General features: G+C 38.7%; 1 protein-coding gene across 5 annotated transcripts in view; it reads right to left on the bottom strand.

Moving 5' to 3' along the window:
• Nucleotides 1–17,685, bottom strand: part of micu3a (mitochondrial calcium uptake 3a) — a 199,741-nt gene that overhangs the window by 21,659 nt on the left and 160,397 nt on the right. For all 5 annotated transcript variants that reach the window (XM_043690223.2, XM_043690241.2, XM_043690233.2 and 2 more), the window contains 2 exons: nt 14,978–15,086; nt 13,052–13,209 (listed from right to left, as the gene is read on the bottom strand). In XM_043690223.2, the coding sequence (XP_043546158.2) occupies nt 13,052–13,209; nt 14,978–15,086 (267 nt within the window). The remainder of the gene's footprint in view (nt 1–13,051; nt 13,210–14,977; nt 15,087–17,685) is intronic.

Below are 17,685 nucleotides of genomic sequence, written 5' to 3'. Positions count from 1 at the left end.
AGGACCTTTGAACTGCCTTCCCAGTCTTTCCCTCCACTAATATGCATGTCTTTTTTGTCTGTCTGTGCCTGTGTGTTGGAGGAGTGTTACAAGGGATTAGAGATTTAGCTAGTAGTTACTTGGTTATCAGTAGCTAGAATCTATTTATTTGTAATAAATCATAATTCTTGATAAGTCCAGAAACCTGGTCCATGCTTTCTGTTAATCCAGGTCTAACAGGACAGGTAAATTGAAGAATTTTACATACTTTTATTAAAATGTATTTGTACTTCACATGTGGAGACTGCAAACCACTCACAAATAAACAAAGTCGGAACCTTGCCATGTTGAATCAAACATCAATTGCACAATAAACTATACAAAATGGCAGAATCCAATACATTATAAAATAGCGGATATGTGAGCTGCCCATTGCACAGCCCCCAGCTTTGACGGTCAGTGCACACCCTTAAAAAAGCTGGCACATAGAATGAACAATACAGAGGTTCTATATATAGAGGCTGCTCCTTCATCAATTGGTTGTAGAGTACAAGATCTTATAGTCCACAATCACCTGATGAAGGAGCAGCACTCCAAAAGCTAATGCTTCCAAACAAACCTGTTGGGAACTATAACCTGGTGTTCTGTGATTTTTAATGAAGTGGTCAGGCTATGTTGACTTTACTCTCACTCACAAGATGAGGGTAAATGTGGAATGATGTGTGCAGGCCAAGTCTTAGGCACATTCACTACGCATGTTTAGCCTCTATATTGCCCATGTTAAAGCGCAATATCTTGGCTGCATTCCTCAGCATGATGTTTCCTGCATTCCTGACATTTGAGGCTATCTGCAGTCAGAGTTGGCGGCTCGATAGATGAGCAATGTTTGGCCATTACAACTACTTTCAGCCTCAGGATATCTCAAAGGCACTGCTCATCTTTCACATAGGTATTACTTAATGAGGTCTGACAGTGAAAGCTTTGCTACGGAGACACCACAAGTGTAAGTAACTGTATAGTTACAGTAGTGAATGTCTAAGTTTTCTTTATGCTCTTCGTCTTGTTGCGTCCAAGAGTGTTGGGGTGGAGGAAATGTACTTTGTAGTTGGCTCTGTTGCTTGGGAAGTGAACACCTGGTGCAATTCAGCCTACGGGGGCCAGTTTAGCTGACTGCATCCTGCCTAGCTGTAGGCTCATCCTCCTCAGCTTGAATTAAAACATAGAACAGTACAAAAGAGAAACAGGCCCTTCAGTCCACCGTGTCTGCACCGACCATGATGTCACGGTCGAATTCTGTCTGCCTGCACATGTTCCATATTACTCTATTCCCCCTTAGTTTACGTGTCTGGCTAAATGCCTCTTAAACATTGTTGACTCATTTGCTTCTACCACCTCACTGGCAGTGTGTTTAAAGCACCTACCACCTTGTGCCACAAAGGTTGTGCTGCACATCACTGTTAGCGTGGATGAGTCCGAGCCCAGAGTGCGGTTCAACAATCGGTAACGTTTATTGATACAGTAACACCGGCGGAGACCAACCGAGGTCCGAATCTCAGCTGTTCTGCTGTTCCCGCGCGCTGCTACACATTATATACCTTCCTTTGTCAGGATGTGAGGATTTTGAGTATGAATGGGATGATAGTTCCCCATCATCGTTGGAGTAGGTGCAAATGGTGGGTTTCCTGCCGTCCCAGGAGAGTTGCAGTGTACACACAATAGGGTGCTAATTGGATTATGTAAACGGGTCCGGGTACTATCTGCTTATCTCTCTCTGAGAGGGCTGGGGGCTAGCACCCCCCTTTGTTCCCTTCGGGTGCTGGTGTGTATTAGTCTGTTCGTTCCTGTCTGGTGGATGCCTGTCCTTTGTGTCAGGATGGTTCTGTATTGATGAATATGGGTGTGTTTCAGTCAGTCTCTTGATTTGATTAGGAGATGGGTTTCCATATTAATTAGCTCTGGAGTTTCGGTCTATGAGTCATGGTTTGTGTCTGGCCTAGTGTGGATTTGATCTGTCCTCTGGCTCCCATCTCCCGGTCACGTGGGCGGACCGGCAGCTGCTGCGTTCTGTGGGTTTTAGCTGCGGCTGCCGTTTAAAACACAAAATGAATTCCTATAGTTTTACCGATGTAGGCATAGTCCCGTGGCAAATGCGGGGCGGCTCTGATGCCCACTTGCATCACCTTTAAGCTTTCCCCCCTCACCTTAAACCTTGCCCACAATACCTCCCACCTCTCACACCCCCAAGTATTTGGCATTTCCACACAGAAAGTAAAAGTCTATCCACCCTATCCATGTCTTTAGTAATTTTACATACTTCTATCAAATAGCCCCTCAGCCCAGTGAAAACAACTCAAGTTTGTCCAACCTCTCCTTATAGCTAATGGACTCCAATCTAGTCAACATTCTAGTTATTTTATTTTGCACTCTATCCAAAGCCGAAGGTATTAATTTTTATTTTCACAACAAACTTCACACTTCCACACATTATACTCCATCTGTCATCTTATTGCCTAATCACTTAACCTGTCTAAATCTCTTTGCAGCCTTTTGTATCCTCCTCATAGCTTACATTCCGACCTAGCTTTTCACTGTCAGCAAATTTAGACAGAGACAGTGTTATGTATCTCAGTCATTTAGATCATAAATAGTTGAGGCCCCATCACTGATCATGTGACAAAGTCACACTTTTCCAACATGTGACAAAGTCTGCCAACTTGAAAAATATCCCATTTATTGCTACTCACTGCTTCCCGACTGTTAACTTCTGTATTACTCCCAATAGCAATTATTACTGCTGTCTCACTGCACTAGGGACCTGGGTTTGATTCCAGCCTTGGGCAACTGTGTGTGGAATTCGTACATTCTCCATGTGGCTGTGTGGGTTTCCTCCATGTACTCTGGTTCCTGCACACAGTCCAAAGATATGCAGATTAGGTGGATTGGCCATACTAAAAATTGCTCCATAGTGGGTGTGCGGTGTGTGTTTTTGGTATGTGTGGTGTACATGTGGAATCGATGGCCTCCTCCTGCACTGAAGGAATTCTATAATTCTCCTTCATCAGGTGGTTGTGATGAAGGAGCGGCGCTCCGAAAGCTAGTGTACTTCCAATTAAACCTGTTGGACTATAACCTGGTGTTGTGTGATTTTTAAGTTTGTACACCCCAGTCCAACACCGGCATCTCCAAATTACAATTCTCCATAAGTCACTATCTTGCTTATTACGTTGTTTGGAAATTCAGGTACACATCGGATTCCCCTAATCCAACCTACTAGTTTGACCTCAGAAAACCTCTTACAAGTTTATTAAATTTATGAAATACAATTACCCTTCTGTAAAATCATATTGCTGTTGTTTGATCATACAATGGTTTTCTAAATGCATTGTTAAAACTTCCTTAAGTAATAGATTCATGACGATTGATGTCATAATTGGCTTCCAGTTTCCTCTCTCCCATTTTTCTTAAATACTTTGATTTTCTAACTTCCAATCTGCTGATGTCGTTCCAGAATCTAATGATGCCCTTCTAATCCCCACCAGAAGGCCTCATTTTACTTTCACTGGTATTTAAGCAGTCCTCTTCCACTGGTTGTCTCTCACGACCAGGCACTCAATTTCAGATCAATGGACGTGGCAGCAGGAAGCGCGGGCAATAAGAAATAGGAACTGGAGTAGGCCATTCGGTCCCTCAAACCTGCTTCACTACTACCACCTATTCTTCTCAGCCCATGACCCGTTTCCCTACAATTTCCATCCTGGACACACTGATCTAGGGCTTGCATCCCTGGCTGATCCTGGGCTTGTGGGTGGACACTGCTGGCAAACATTGATCAATGATGATTGTCAGCAAGTTGTGCCAATGTCTAATTTAAGACAGAGTAAACCAAACAGATAACCCTACAATTGGATAACTACTATTTTCACCCCAAATAATAGTTTCTAGAAGATTCCCCACCATGTTACAATTGCAATTCTCCAGTCTTGCAGCACCTCCCCAGTCTAGGGAAGATAAAGATTATAGCTAGTGCCTCTGTAATTTCGATTCTCACTTTCTTCAATTTCATTTGATGCATCTCATCCAATCCCGGAGCCTTGTCCACTTTAACTATCAGTAACCTATCAAGTTAACGAATAACCTTCTTATGTGACAGAACTTCCTCAAAGTATTCATTTAATTCCTCAGCGATGCCTCGAGTTCATGTATAAATCCTCTATTTGGTCCTTAAACAGTCCTACTTCTCCTTTTACTACTGATGTGTGTTTAAAATACTTTGGGATTCCCCTAAATGTCAGCCACAAATCTTTTCTTAATCTCAGTTTGCTTCCTTAAGGTTTTTTTCACCTTCCCCTATTACTATTGGTTTATTTTATACCCCACCCTATCATAAGAACACTTCTTAATCTTAACTACTATCTCCTTTTTCATCCAAGAACTCTGGAATGGTTTGCCCTCTCTTTCCCTTTAGAAGGAATATTTCTTAACTATACCCTACCACCTCCTGTTTGAAAGTAGCCCATTGTGTAAATACAATGTGTAATTTCCTGTCAACCCTTTGTTTTAGTCTATCTGGCCCAGCTCTCATCTTGCCCCAATATAGTTAGCTCTCCAAAATGAATTATTCTTACCCCAAATCCTATTGTCCTTTGCTATCACCAACTTAAACCTTATGATACAATGATCACTGTCTGCTAAATGTTCTTGTACTGACACTTTATCTACATTGCCTACATCACTTCCACGAACTAGGTCTAACAGTGCACCATTTTTGAGTTGAACTGGACACCCACTGATGCAAGAAACTTTCCTGACCATAATTTAGGAACATTTGGCATTGGCACAGTGGTAGCATAAAGGATGCACAATCTACATTCAGGAAGTTAAAGTAATCAATTATCATTCTGTAAGGTTTGCATTTTTCTCTAATTTCCTATAGAATTGCTCCTCTACGTACTTCCTACTAATTGACAATCTGTACAGTACACCAAGCAACATAATTTTATTGTCTATTCATTCCTGGAATATGTGTCACTGACCGGGCCAATATTGTCCATCCTGGTTGTCCTTGAAAAGGTGACGATGAGCTGGCCTTCTTCAGCTGCTACAGTCCATTTACTGTAGGTAGATCCACAATGCCTTCAGGGAGGGAATGTCAGAATTTTGACATGACACAATGGCAATATATTTTCAAGTCAGGCTTGGAAAGGAGTTGCACCCTTCTTGTTCTTTAGATCTAGTCAGATCGATTCGATCCTTAAATCTTCTCAGCCATCCTTTTCCTTCAGGATTGTAATGCTTGACTTAACCAATATCAACATCTATCCTCCTTTCCTTCCTTGAGCCAGGTCTGTTATCACCACATCATAATTTCACATGGTAATCTGTGCATGTGATGCCTTAATCTTATTTACAATACTTCATGCATTCACATAGATGTGCAGAAACTCCGATTTAGACTTTATTTCTTTCTCCTTTACTCTGACTTCATCTATTGATTTTCTATTCTCTATGTTACTACTTTCAGGCTCTAAGTATTTTGTGTGCTCTAGTATTCTTCCTCAATACTCTTTCTTGGTTCCCACATACTGCCAAGTTAGTTTAAAGTAACAATAGCAATATACCCCACAAGGAACTTAGACAAGGCTCTGTTCAAATGCCATCTTCCCCACAGCTATTTCCAGAAATCTAAAGCCCTTCCACCTGCATTATGTTTTCTGCCATGCATTAATCTGCCTAATTCCTCTATTTCTGTACTCTTTTGCATATGGGGACTAATCCAGAGATTACCGCATTTGAGGCTTTCTTGTTAATTTCCAACCTAACTTCCTAAATTCTAATTGAAGTACTTCTCCCTTCCTATTCAAGTCATTGGTACCAATGTGAACTATGGTTTCTGGCAATTCATCATTCCTCAGAGGAAGATTGTGCAACTGCCGTGTGACACCAAAGAGTAAAGAATGAAGAAGAATGAAGAACGAAGAACAATAAAGCACATAATCGAGCCATTCGGCCTTCCGAGCCTGCACTGACGTTTTACTCTTTCATACTAAAACGGTCTTCACTTACAGGATCCATATCCCTCTCTTCCCTTCCTATTCATGTATTTGTCCAGGTGCTTCTTGAATGCTACTATTGTGTCTGCTTCCACAATCTCCTCTGGCTGCACGTTCCAGGCACTCACTAACCTTTAAATCTCTTTTAAACTTTTCCCCCCTCACCCTTGTACTTGTGTACCCTAGTAATTGACCCCTCCACTCTGGGAAAAAGCCTCATACTTTCCACTCTATCCATGCCACTCTCAATCTTATAAAACCTCTATCAGGTCACCCACTCAACCTCCTGCGTTCCAGTGAAAATAAACTCAGTTCTATCCAACCTTTCTTCATACCTAAAATCCCTCACATCAGTCAACATCCTAGTAAACCTTTTCTGTACCATCTCCAAAGTATCGACATCCTTCTGGTATTGGAATATTCCAATATTCCAAGTGTGGCCTAAGTAAATTTCCATAAAGATGCAGCATAACTTGCCTACCCGTATCCCCTTCCAAAGGAGGCAATAGGCCTTTTTGTTTACTACTTTATCGAGATGCACTGCCACCTTCAGCGATCTATGGACTTGCACATTCAGATCCCTCAGCATCATTGACCCTGTCACTAAGGAGGCAACATAACATCCTGCAGTCATTCTACAACCACATAAACATATGTCTGTACTTATAACTAATGGTATCACTATTGGTCTTGCTTTCTTCTTCCTCCCCTCCTACATAACCAAGTTATTTGTGATGCCACAAACTTGGCTCTGACTACACCATTGAGGAACCAATGCGTTCACCAGCTTCCATAATAGAAAACTGATTTGAGTGAAAGCCCCCAGTGGACTCCTACATTGTATGCATGTTTGTCTTGACTGCTTGGTGGCCATCCATTCCCTTCTGTCTCCAGGCCTTTTAGCTGTGGTGTGATCACCTCTCAGAACATGACATCAATGTAAAGGTCAGCTTCATGGAGGTGCCATAGTGATCCCAGCTACTGCTAGAGTTTTGAAACCTGGAGCTCAAGATTCTGTAGCCGCCAGAATTTTGTAGAATATCTAGGACGAGCAGCGGTCTATAACTTCACACATCAAAGGCTAGACATTCCATTCATTAGAGCTGAGCTCTTATATCACTTAAATGGAATAAATTCATTTACCTTACATCAGCTTTACCCTGATTTAGATTACTTACATTACTTTATTATATTAGCCTTAGTTCTTCTTTACCACTGCTGATTCTCAATTAAATCCAAGCATTGCTATTTCTTTGAAATGATACACTTCTCTAATTTACACCCATTTAAAGACAGTTCCCAGTTGACATTTCAGACTAATCTTTGACTGTACAGATTTTCTGTGATGTCAATATTGCTTTTATCAGAGAGAGAAACTCTCAATTACATGGTCATCTTAGATTTTTATACTGACTTGCTAGGCAGCACGTTTGAAATAATAAATGATAATTAAACCATGAGTTAGTTTGCTCACTAATCCCTAAATTGAACCCACGCAGTCAAACAGATTGTTGAAAAATAAATGGCAAAGAATGAGTTCTATGCTAAGCATCAGACAGGCAAGCTGGACCCAAAAGATTATATTCCACATCATCAATTACCTACAGTTGATCTTATTAGTTAAGCAAATATTTCTGATCAATCTCTTAACTACATTAGCCTAAACACAATTCCAAAGTTGTTAATATGATCAAATGGAATCAAATTTAATTGAAGTATTACAATAATGTATATCAAACCATAATAATTAAACTGGAAAGATATGATTGAGGAAGAGTCCACAAATAAAATCTCTCAAACAAAAAGTCTTCATAATGTTTGAAGTGAGCTCACTGTTACTACCACACTTGATCTTGTGTTATGCAGCAACTATATTGTCATATCTCATCGAGGAAGGTGTGATCAATTATAGAACATGAAGGACACCAGGAAATTGACAATATCAAGCAACTCCTTTGGTAAAAGGAATGGTGCCTAGATAATACATGTCAACATCTTAGAGAAAGTAAGTGCAGACTGAAACATGAAATTCAGAGCTATGCCTGATTTCCATTCAGTTAGTTGATCTCAACTTTCCAAATAAACTGAGCTCTTTCATCTTTCTTTCATCTCCGGGTTGTTTTTGCCTTGATCAGGTCCTAGGTGTAGAAATGAATGTGTGCTGTGGAATTATCATTTCTCTCAGTGATGAACATCCTGCTTGCATGCTGAGCTGTTGGTAATTGTTTGCAATTCATGTACATAAAAATAGGCTGGAGTGTGAATGGAGTTGGAAAAGTTGGCATTAGTCTCTTTCACTGCCATCTTGCTTCAAAGAAGAAAATCATGATTGTCAAAGCAATAGTGCTCAAACTATCACACGTTGGAAGGGGACACAATTTAAATGAAAAACAGTAACTGCTTTTAAAATACTCAAAAACAAAGGTTCAAAATAGACAACTGTCTCAAGAAATAGTGAAGCACAGACCAATTCTTAGACCTTATCTTCTGAGCGACCACAGTAAATTTTTTTTTAAAAATGCAACTTCCAGCTATGTCAACACAATTCTTTTCCAAATGCAACAAACTCGAAGAATGTATAAGATATTAAAATTATTTTTTTAAATTCTTATTTTAACTTTGATAGACATTTTAATACTAGTATAACCCAATAGATGGCAGCAAAGTTTACTAAACATTTTCAGTATAATCAACCCCAAAAAATCCTTATGAACAGTGTCTGCAATAGCAAGACATACCTGTCGCATGTTGCGGTGCCAATCACCCAAATCTCCTTCAAAGACTAAGGGTCAATCCAATTAGTTAGCAATGATAGAAGATGAACAACAACTGAGTCATAATAAGAAGAGGCACTTGCCTTAACAAGTCATAGTTTAATGTGTGATAGAAATAATGACAAGGTATATAGGCTAATTACACTGACCAACAGGAGCCAGAGATGACATATCTCTCTCCACTGGAACCTTGTGCTGGACTTCTCCAATTCTTCACCCAGTACTGTGGGTTACCATCAGACAGGGTGAAACTTAATATAGTTTCAACACTAACATTTTCAGAGCTCACATAATATTAACTATGTCAGTTTAATGTCCTTGATACTTTGTGCTGCATACTACTATTAGGACAGAATGCAAACAACACAGCATCCTCTACAAGCATCCAATTAATAAAAGAACCTCCTTAAACAATCCAATTAAAAGATTGTGAAATAAGTAGGGCAAGATATGAACAAGGAAATGTAAGTTACAGTAGATAATTAGGTACAGAGAGAGAAATAAAGGAAAGTAAAGGATGAATAGATTGAGGCAGAGGGCAAAGAGAAAGTAATTGTTCATTTGTTTTGAAAATACTCTAGTAAACAAAAGCTAAGGAATAAGACTTCACATTTGTAATTTTAATTGTTTTACTGAAAGCAGGTTGGCTGATAATTAATTAATACTTATCACTGTGTTTAAATGATACTGAAATTATTTCACTTGACTTTGAGAGATGAGTTTATCGCTAATCTACAACACAAAGGCAAGAACCTCATGCTGCCAAATGCAACTAAATTGAGAACCGTCACTTTTGTGAAGCAATGCATCTCTAATAGCAAATCAATTTTCACAATTGATAAGGCTTCTGTTCTTGCTTGAGGTTGCTGTGAAAAATAATAGAGATCTTTATCACCAGTCTATTATTTTTAAACTATTTTTGGGCTTATCAATATTACTTGCAACAGCATTTCCTCCAAGAGTTGATTAGTTTGACATCCATGATTGGAGATATTGGCTCGAATTTTGTGGTCAAGGGACAGGATGTTCTACTAACATTGAAGAAAACTGATGGAAAGGAATTGCGGTCAATAATTTTATAATTCCAATGCAACTTTCAATTTGACACATCTATATGGTTCTAGGAACAATGCTCTCATAAAAAATAGTACATAAAAAGTTGAAATTCATGTTAAGTGTTAGGAACAGAGGAAGGGATGATAGATAGACATCTCTTCTTCCCTCACATACCTCTTGACTGAAAGCATGTTTTTTTTAAAAAAAGGTTTTAAATCCAAATGCTTTAATTGTTAGTAATAAGTAGATGACAGATTTTTCTATGTTTTAAAAGAAAATAAATGTTTATTATTCAACATAATAATTGTACACACACTCAGAAAAGGATTACAGAAGCAGCCATATAGTTATATTTTACGATTTCAATATTTCTTTGTTCCATTTGCTTTTCCCTTTGGTGAAGGCTTAAGACAATGGAGATCTGTAATCTTTCTGAGCTACTTAAGTAAAGCTCCAGTAATTTAGAAGAATTTATTTGTTGTTATATATTTGCAGTAACGGATTTATCTTATTATATACCACTTAGGGTGCAAAAGCAGAGCCTGCTACAGTTCAAGTAGAAAGTTCAACTCAGGTCAGAAGAAGGATCACTGGTCTGAACGTTAATTCGGATTTCTCTCCATAGGTGCTGCCTGACCTGCTGAACTTTCCCAGCAATTTCTAAAACCATAAGACATAGGAGCGGAAGTAAGGCCATTCGGCCCATCAAGTCCACTCCGCCATTCAATCATGGCTGATGGGCATTTAAACTCCACTTACCCGCATTCTGTTGATGTTTTAACTCAGGTCTATGCCTACATGTGGGCTCAGATCAGATGTTTTTGTTAAGACTTTTTTTTTGCTCTTGCTGCTGGCATAGATTTTCTGCCTGCCTGATCAAATATGCCTTATTAAACCCTCATCAGAAATCTTGTGTCTGTCATGTGTCCAAAGCATCCCTTTTGATTGTCCTCATAAATAGTTCCTGATAGTTAGGCCAATTGTTTGAAAATATATCATATCATTTTCATAAAATAGAGCTTTTTCATGCATTACTGCGAGCTTAAAAATTTGGAGTTCAAGAGCTTTTACTTAGCTGGAGATATGAAGCCACTACCAAAGGAAGGGAAGTTTTAATTACTTCACAACCTATTCAGATATGAAAAATAACTCAATGTTCTTATAGTTCCATGTGCATTGGCAAGCAAATCAGTCACCTCACTACCCAAATTCATTTTGTGGCTCTGGGAAGTGTCCACTTTTGGTTTATATTATATAAATTCTGCTTAATAGTTCATTCGATCATATTTGATGAGTGTTATTCAAATAACTCATTTTGTATTGATTCCATCTCCAAAATTGCAACACTACAGCTAGTGGAAAAAGGCATTAGTGACATCAACTTCCAAATTTCCCTATTTAATTCTGCAGCTGTGAACATCACAAGTTGCTGTCAATTTTATTAAGTAACAATTGCTAACAATTATAACTGCAAATTTTGGACCATTGTGTGTTTCTATCTAACTACTATTAACCTGACCACAAAATGTGAAAAAGCAACTATTCCACCTGGTATCATTGATAATCCGAAGGATTTTGATCACTAACTGCACCACTGGTATGACGCTCAAACATACAAATGTGTTGGTTTGATGGAGGGGGCAACTTAATATTCTCCTTGGAGCACAATAATATGTTTAAAATTATACAATGACCCAATGAATTGGAGAAATTGATATATATGGCAGCAAGAAAGTAAACAGATGCTTTTTCATCAAAAAGTTTCAAAATAAGTAATGAACTATAATGCCAAATATTATTTGGATTCAGCAAAGGTAATGCCATTGACTGTGAAGGGGAAATAGTTAGATTCTCTCTTGTTTGAAAGAGGTATTGCTTGGCACTTGTGGGCATGAACATTGCTTGCCAGTTATCAGCCCAAGCTTGGATATTGTCCAGATCATGCTCATTTGGAGACAAACTCTCCAAATGAGGATGTTGAACATTGTGCATCATCAGCCAACATTCCCATTTCTGATCATATGATGGAGAGAAGGTCATTAACATTGCAGCTAAAAGTCGTTGGGCACAGGACTCTAATCTAAGGAACTCCTGCAGAGAGGTTCCAGAACTCCAGCAGCCACAACATTTTCCTTTGAGTTAGGTGTGACTACAAGTGTGGATTTTTTGTTTCCCTCCATGATTCCAATTGACTTTAATTCCTTGACACTATACACAGTCAAATGCAGCCTGCATAAGAAGGGCAGTCACTCTCACTTCCCCTCTTGAGCTCAGCATTTTTGTCCAGTTTTGGACCAAGATTGTAATGAGGTCAGGAGCTACTTGGTCCTGGCAGAACCCCAGCTGAGTGCCAGTGAGAAGGTTTTGTTGGATGACAAGACTGCTTTTGTGCTAAACATTGCTTTCTGTTTACACCGCTGAGACACCTGCTGATGCAACACCTGATGCTGCACTCATACATAAGTACAATCTGTAACTACATAGGTACTGCATTATTTACCCAAGTTTCTATTATGTGTTAATCCAAAAGTAATTGCTAGAAATTCAAGGTTGCTGAATTCTGCATAGTCCTCTTAATTCATCTATAACAAAATCCAAACTATGATTTTAAATAATGTTTACACCTAATTTTGCATATGTAAATTTTAGAAGCAACACAAAATTTGGTATAATAGTTAGTATTCTACAATTTCTTTTGAATACTGCCAAAATGAGGACAGGAAATCTCTAAGCTGAAATAATGTGAACACCACTTCTGCTATGAGATAATGTGCAAATTTATGAAGCATTTAAAAAATTATGGACAGCAAATAGTGTATAAAGAAATTCGAAAAAAAAAACTTTGAATCTGTCCACGGTGGATTGTCAATTTAAGTAGGCCATGCTTTAAATGGATGAAAGATTTAAAAACAACACAGTTACGTACTACGACTAAATTTCATAAAGGTATCCTTGGAAGTTTAAACATTAAATAGTGGTCTGAGATAACACTGGGCTAATCCAGTAGTGCTACTGTTTACTTCAGCTACACGTGCTTGGTATTGTAGTTGTTTTCAAATGCATTAAAGATGTAATATGTGTTTTTAGATTGCAAGATTCTAAGGTAATTATCACCCATTAAGTTGTAAAGATAAGCAAATATTCTTTCAAAGCAATTTACCATTAATCTTTTATAAAACTATATGTGCTTACCCTAAATCCTCTGTGCAGTCGATCTTTCATAACACCAATGAATTCTTTGTAACTTAGTTGATCATCTTTGTCCACATCAAAGATCTTGAAGACTGTATTTACCAAGTGTGAAGAAAGCTTCAGGTCTGTAGCCACATATACAGCACGCTTAAACTCATCTGGATAAACAACAAAAGCATTAAAAGTGAGACTTTAAATTGCATTTAGAAAAGCTTAAATACCCAGTCAAGAACCTTTTTACATTTTTGACCAAGTTAGAAACAAGAATTTTAATAATGTCTTCTCTACCAAAATACACTTCGTACGATAAAATAAAAGCTAGCTTGCAGAATTGTATGGACTCTATACAATATAATTTTCAGAAATTATATTGTATACACAGCTGCAAAAAACAACTGATTTGAGTAAGTAAATGATTCATCAAAAAAGTGATCTCTGAAATTTAAAGTATTAAGAATGACTTCAATTCAAAGATTTGGTAAATGAATAACTGTTTTGGCAAGTGTTACAGCTTGCTGTTTTGTTTTAGTTAGTGGCAATTTTCTAAATACACAAATATTTTCATATATATCTATGACATTCTATTATCTGGTACCATAATGATTGAAAATATGTAAGTTTTAATACACAACATTCGGCCAAAAACTATTTTTCATAATTTTCTATATATCTCATGCATGAGTTGAATCTTGACTTTTAACTCCAAAGCTTTGCGCTTATTACCTGCTCACCACAGAAGTCAAATTCCCCCTGGTTCAAATCTACTTAATAGAATCATTAATAGGACATCACTGAAGGTTGCTTTTCAAGTCTTCGTGTCTTCATATGTCAATTTGTGATGGTAAGCCTACCACCTTGCTGATGCAAGCTCCTACCCTACAATTTGCAACATGGTAAGATGAAGAACAGGAAATACTCGGCCCAGTTTAAACTTAAATGTATTAAAATTACAGAACAGATGAATTGTATGGCAACTAGAAAATTCAAGGTATCAGAAAAGAATGTTAGCAATTGGAGGAAGCTCTGCACAGCCTTGACTGATGCCGAAGAATAAATGCACAAACAGAAAAAAAAAATCGGTTGCCATTAGAAAACAAAGCTGCAGAATACATTTTAAAAATTGTCAGAATGGAATCTTTCTCCTGGATATCCAGCTGAATCTTTACCCAAAAATTAACAAGAAAGTTGGATTTCAAAACCAGTCCTGATTGCCCACCAGATTTAAGAGGAGAAACAAATTCACATTGCAACAGAAAATCAAAGTATCACAGTGACTTCTACTAGAATTTGATGACAGGCCTATAAAACAAACATCAGCAAAATAATGAAGATAGTTAGGCCTATACTGGTTCAAGGGAAGAGTGTCCATGATTTCTGACATGTCAGCTAGTTGAATGGTGAGCAAAACTGGACAGAAAGCAATGGTTGCAGAGACAACTGGTCATGAAAACAGGTTAATCATGTTGTTGTTGATACTTAATAGGATAAAACTCAAACTAATTACGATATCCACGAGAAAACCCTTCTAAAACAGACATCTTCAATAAAATTGTCATTGTGCACATTCATGATAAAGATTGAATAGATGAAGGTGGTTTGAAAATATGGCTGAGGAAACTTTGGAATTTCCAACCAGGATTATGTAAAAAAAAGTCTTCACATCTGGGCCGTTTTGGATCACAATTTGTGTATATCGCTGTTAAGGCTAAAAGGCCTTAAAACTATCTTACTAGATATTATGTACATTTATGCTAATAACTCCAAATATGTAAGTAAATATGCAAAGCAGACTTTGAGGTGTAAAACCTCCTCTGCTAATCAAAGCACAAACTGAAATAAGGTAATGAGCAAAATAATTTTCCAATGAAGTTGTTCTTATGAAAACACTTTGAAATTAATACACTAGCATTATATAACTTGGCTCACCTTGCCCAATTGATCGATTTGCAAAATTATACATCTGCATTGCAATGGCAAAGTCCTCCAAGTTATTCAGGAATTGAAAGAAAGATCTGAATTCATCAAAAGTGATGCCCTAAAATGTAAACAATATATTAGTATCAAGTGAAACATTTTGTAACTCAAGTAGTATATAGGCTTCAATTAAGAGGTCTATAATTGTAACTGATTGGGCACTACATTTGATTTATTGCTGTGGGGTTCCATAACTAACACTTCATGTGTGATATGACCTAGCAATAGAAGGTTAATACTAGACTTGATGATCAGTCAGAGTGAAAAATCTTTGAAGGTCAGCAAACTTTCCACAGATTAGGTCAAAGATTCTTTCACCTGTTCTTTTCAACACAATAAAACTGAAATAAAGTTTTGGGAAAAAAAGCACTCTTTAATGAGTGCCAAGTACTAATTGTTTACTTACAACATTCAGGCAACTTTTAGTGTCTGTAAACATAGCCGTCTAAAGCAGATCTTTTGACTTTTGACACCAAGTAAAAGATTTGCTCATGTCTGTCTGAAAATTCTAACCTTTAGAACATTGCACAACTTCACCTACTGCCCTATTTATATCCTTCTGAAGGCAAGAAAAGTAACTAAAACCAAAGAAAAGCAAATTTTTTTTATAGTTAAAATAGAAATAAAAAATACTACACTACAAAAATTAAGTAAATGGACGAAATCACAGATAATGAGTATCTTTATTCAGCTTTTTTGGTATGACCAAGTACCATTGTGAACAGTGCAATGGCTTAATAACTTTTATATCAATAAAAAGCTTAATTTCTGTATTCCAGGTCATATCTTTTCTTCCACATAAATGTTTAAAAACTATTGTTGTGTCTTCTGAGGCGACATTTAACTAAATTTTAAGATGCATTTTGACACCTGTAGATTTCTTTAAACTGACCATCATCTTTGGTTGAGAAATAGGCAGTCAATTTATTTCCAGGTTTTGATCAACACTAGTAAATTCAAACTGAACCTTCCCAGCCCTGTAATAGCAAGCTTAAAGGCAACGTTGATGGGAAAATTGAGGGGAGCTGCATGGGAGTGGGTCCCCAATATGTTCCCACCTCCAGGGAAATTTCCCATTGGGTGGCAAGGTGGCTCAGTGGTTAGCACTGCTGCCTCACAGCACCAGGGCCCCAGATTCAATTCCAGCCTCGGGCGACTGTGTGGAGCTTGCACATTCTACCCGTGTCTGGGGGGGTTTTCTCCAGGTGCTCCGGTTTCCTCCCACAGTCCAAAGATGTGCAGGTCAGGTGAATTGGCCATGCTAAACTGCCCATACTGTTACGTGCATGGGAAATAGGTCTGGGTGGGTTACTCTTCAGAGGGTCGGTGTGGACTGGTTGGGCTGAAGGGCCCATTTCCACACTGTAGGTAATATAATGCAATATATAAGATCTAGATCAACTACCTACACTGTGGAGGCAATCTTGAGAATGCTAGAATACATGAGCAGGAACGTATTGCTGTGGCTGTATTACATGCTGGTCAGATCAGAATGTGTGTGGAACCTATTACCACAGAGAGGTCGTGGAGGCCAAATCTTAAGTGTATTTAAGACAGAGATAGATGGGTTTTTGATTAGTAAAGGGATCAAAGCTTAGAGGGAATTTTGAATAGCATATTAGACTCGATAGAAAATAGTACATAGAAAAGTACAGTATAGAACAGGCCCTTTGGCCTACGATGTTGTGCCTACGCACCCCTCAATTCCTCGAAGAACTCAATAAGATTAGCTAGGCACGACCTACCCCTCACAAAGCCATGCTGACTGTCCTTAATCACGCTATGCTTTTCCAAATTGTCATAAATCCTATCCCTCAGAATTCTTTCCAAAACTTTGCTGACCACAGGAGTAAGACTGAGTAGTCTGTAATTGCCAGGGATTTTCCTATTACAGAGGAACCTCGATTATCCGAATACCAATTATCCGAAAATTGGATTATCTGAAAGAGATCTCGTGGTCCCGATCGAAACATTATATCAAAGACGTGTTTCCAACAGTGATTGTGTCTTTTGTTTACAGTGTTTAAACAGGCACCGTATCCAAATGACTGACCTCCCGCCCGCGCTCTCCCCCCACACTTTACCTGGAGTTCTATGTAAGGGTGTACCCTAACCTCCCCCTTCCCCAGATAATCTGACCAACATTGTCCTGTGCTGTACAAGGCAGAGGTGGAACCTATCAAAAAGTTGCAGTAAAAAGTTGTGGCTGTGGCTGTGTGTGTGTGTGCGCGCACAAGATTTCGAGACTTACCCCACAAAGGCAGCAGCAGTCTTATTGTTGGTGTCCAGTCCGGCTGCCCTGGAAAGGGCGTAGGAGTACTGTTAGATGCTGGGCGTGGCGGGGGCAGTGCTGGACAGGGATGGGGGGGGGGGGGGGGGGGGGCGGTGGTGCTGGGGGGGGCAGGGGAAGTGTTGGACGAGTTTGGGAGACGGGGGGGGGGGAAGGTGTTGGACAGTTGGAGGGAGGTGTTGGCTGGGGGGCGGGGTCTTGTGCACCATGGCTTCTGAACTGGGAGCAGACTTTAAAAACTTGGAGCCCCAGAGGAAAGGCATTTAATCGATGAACCGAATAATCGATTATCTGAACGAAATAGTGCCCACCCATCTCGTTCGGATAATCTAGATTCCTCTGTACCTTTCTTGAAAAGAGAAAGGACATT

This window comes from Chiloscyllium plagiosum, unplaced genomic scaffold (genome assembly GCF_037043375.1).
Source record: "Chiloscyllium plagiosum isolate Xiang-an unplaced genomic scaffold, Cpla_swu_hap1 HiC_scaffold_1, whole genome shotgun sequence".
Taxonomy (NCBI): Eukaryota; Metazoa; Chordata; class Chondrichthyes; order Orectolobiformes; family Hemiscylliidae; genus Chiloscyllium; species Chiloscyllium plagiosum.
Note: the sequence above shows the minus strand (reverse complement) of the source record. Positions and strands in the feature narration are given on the sequence as shown.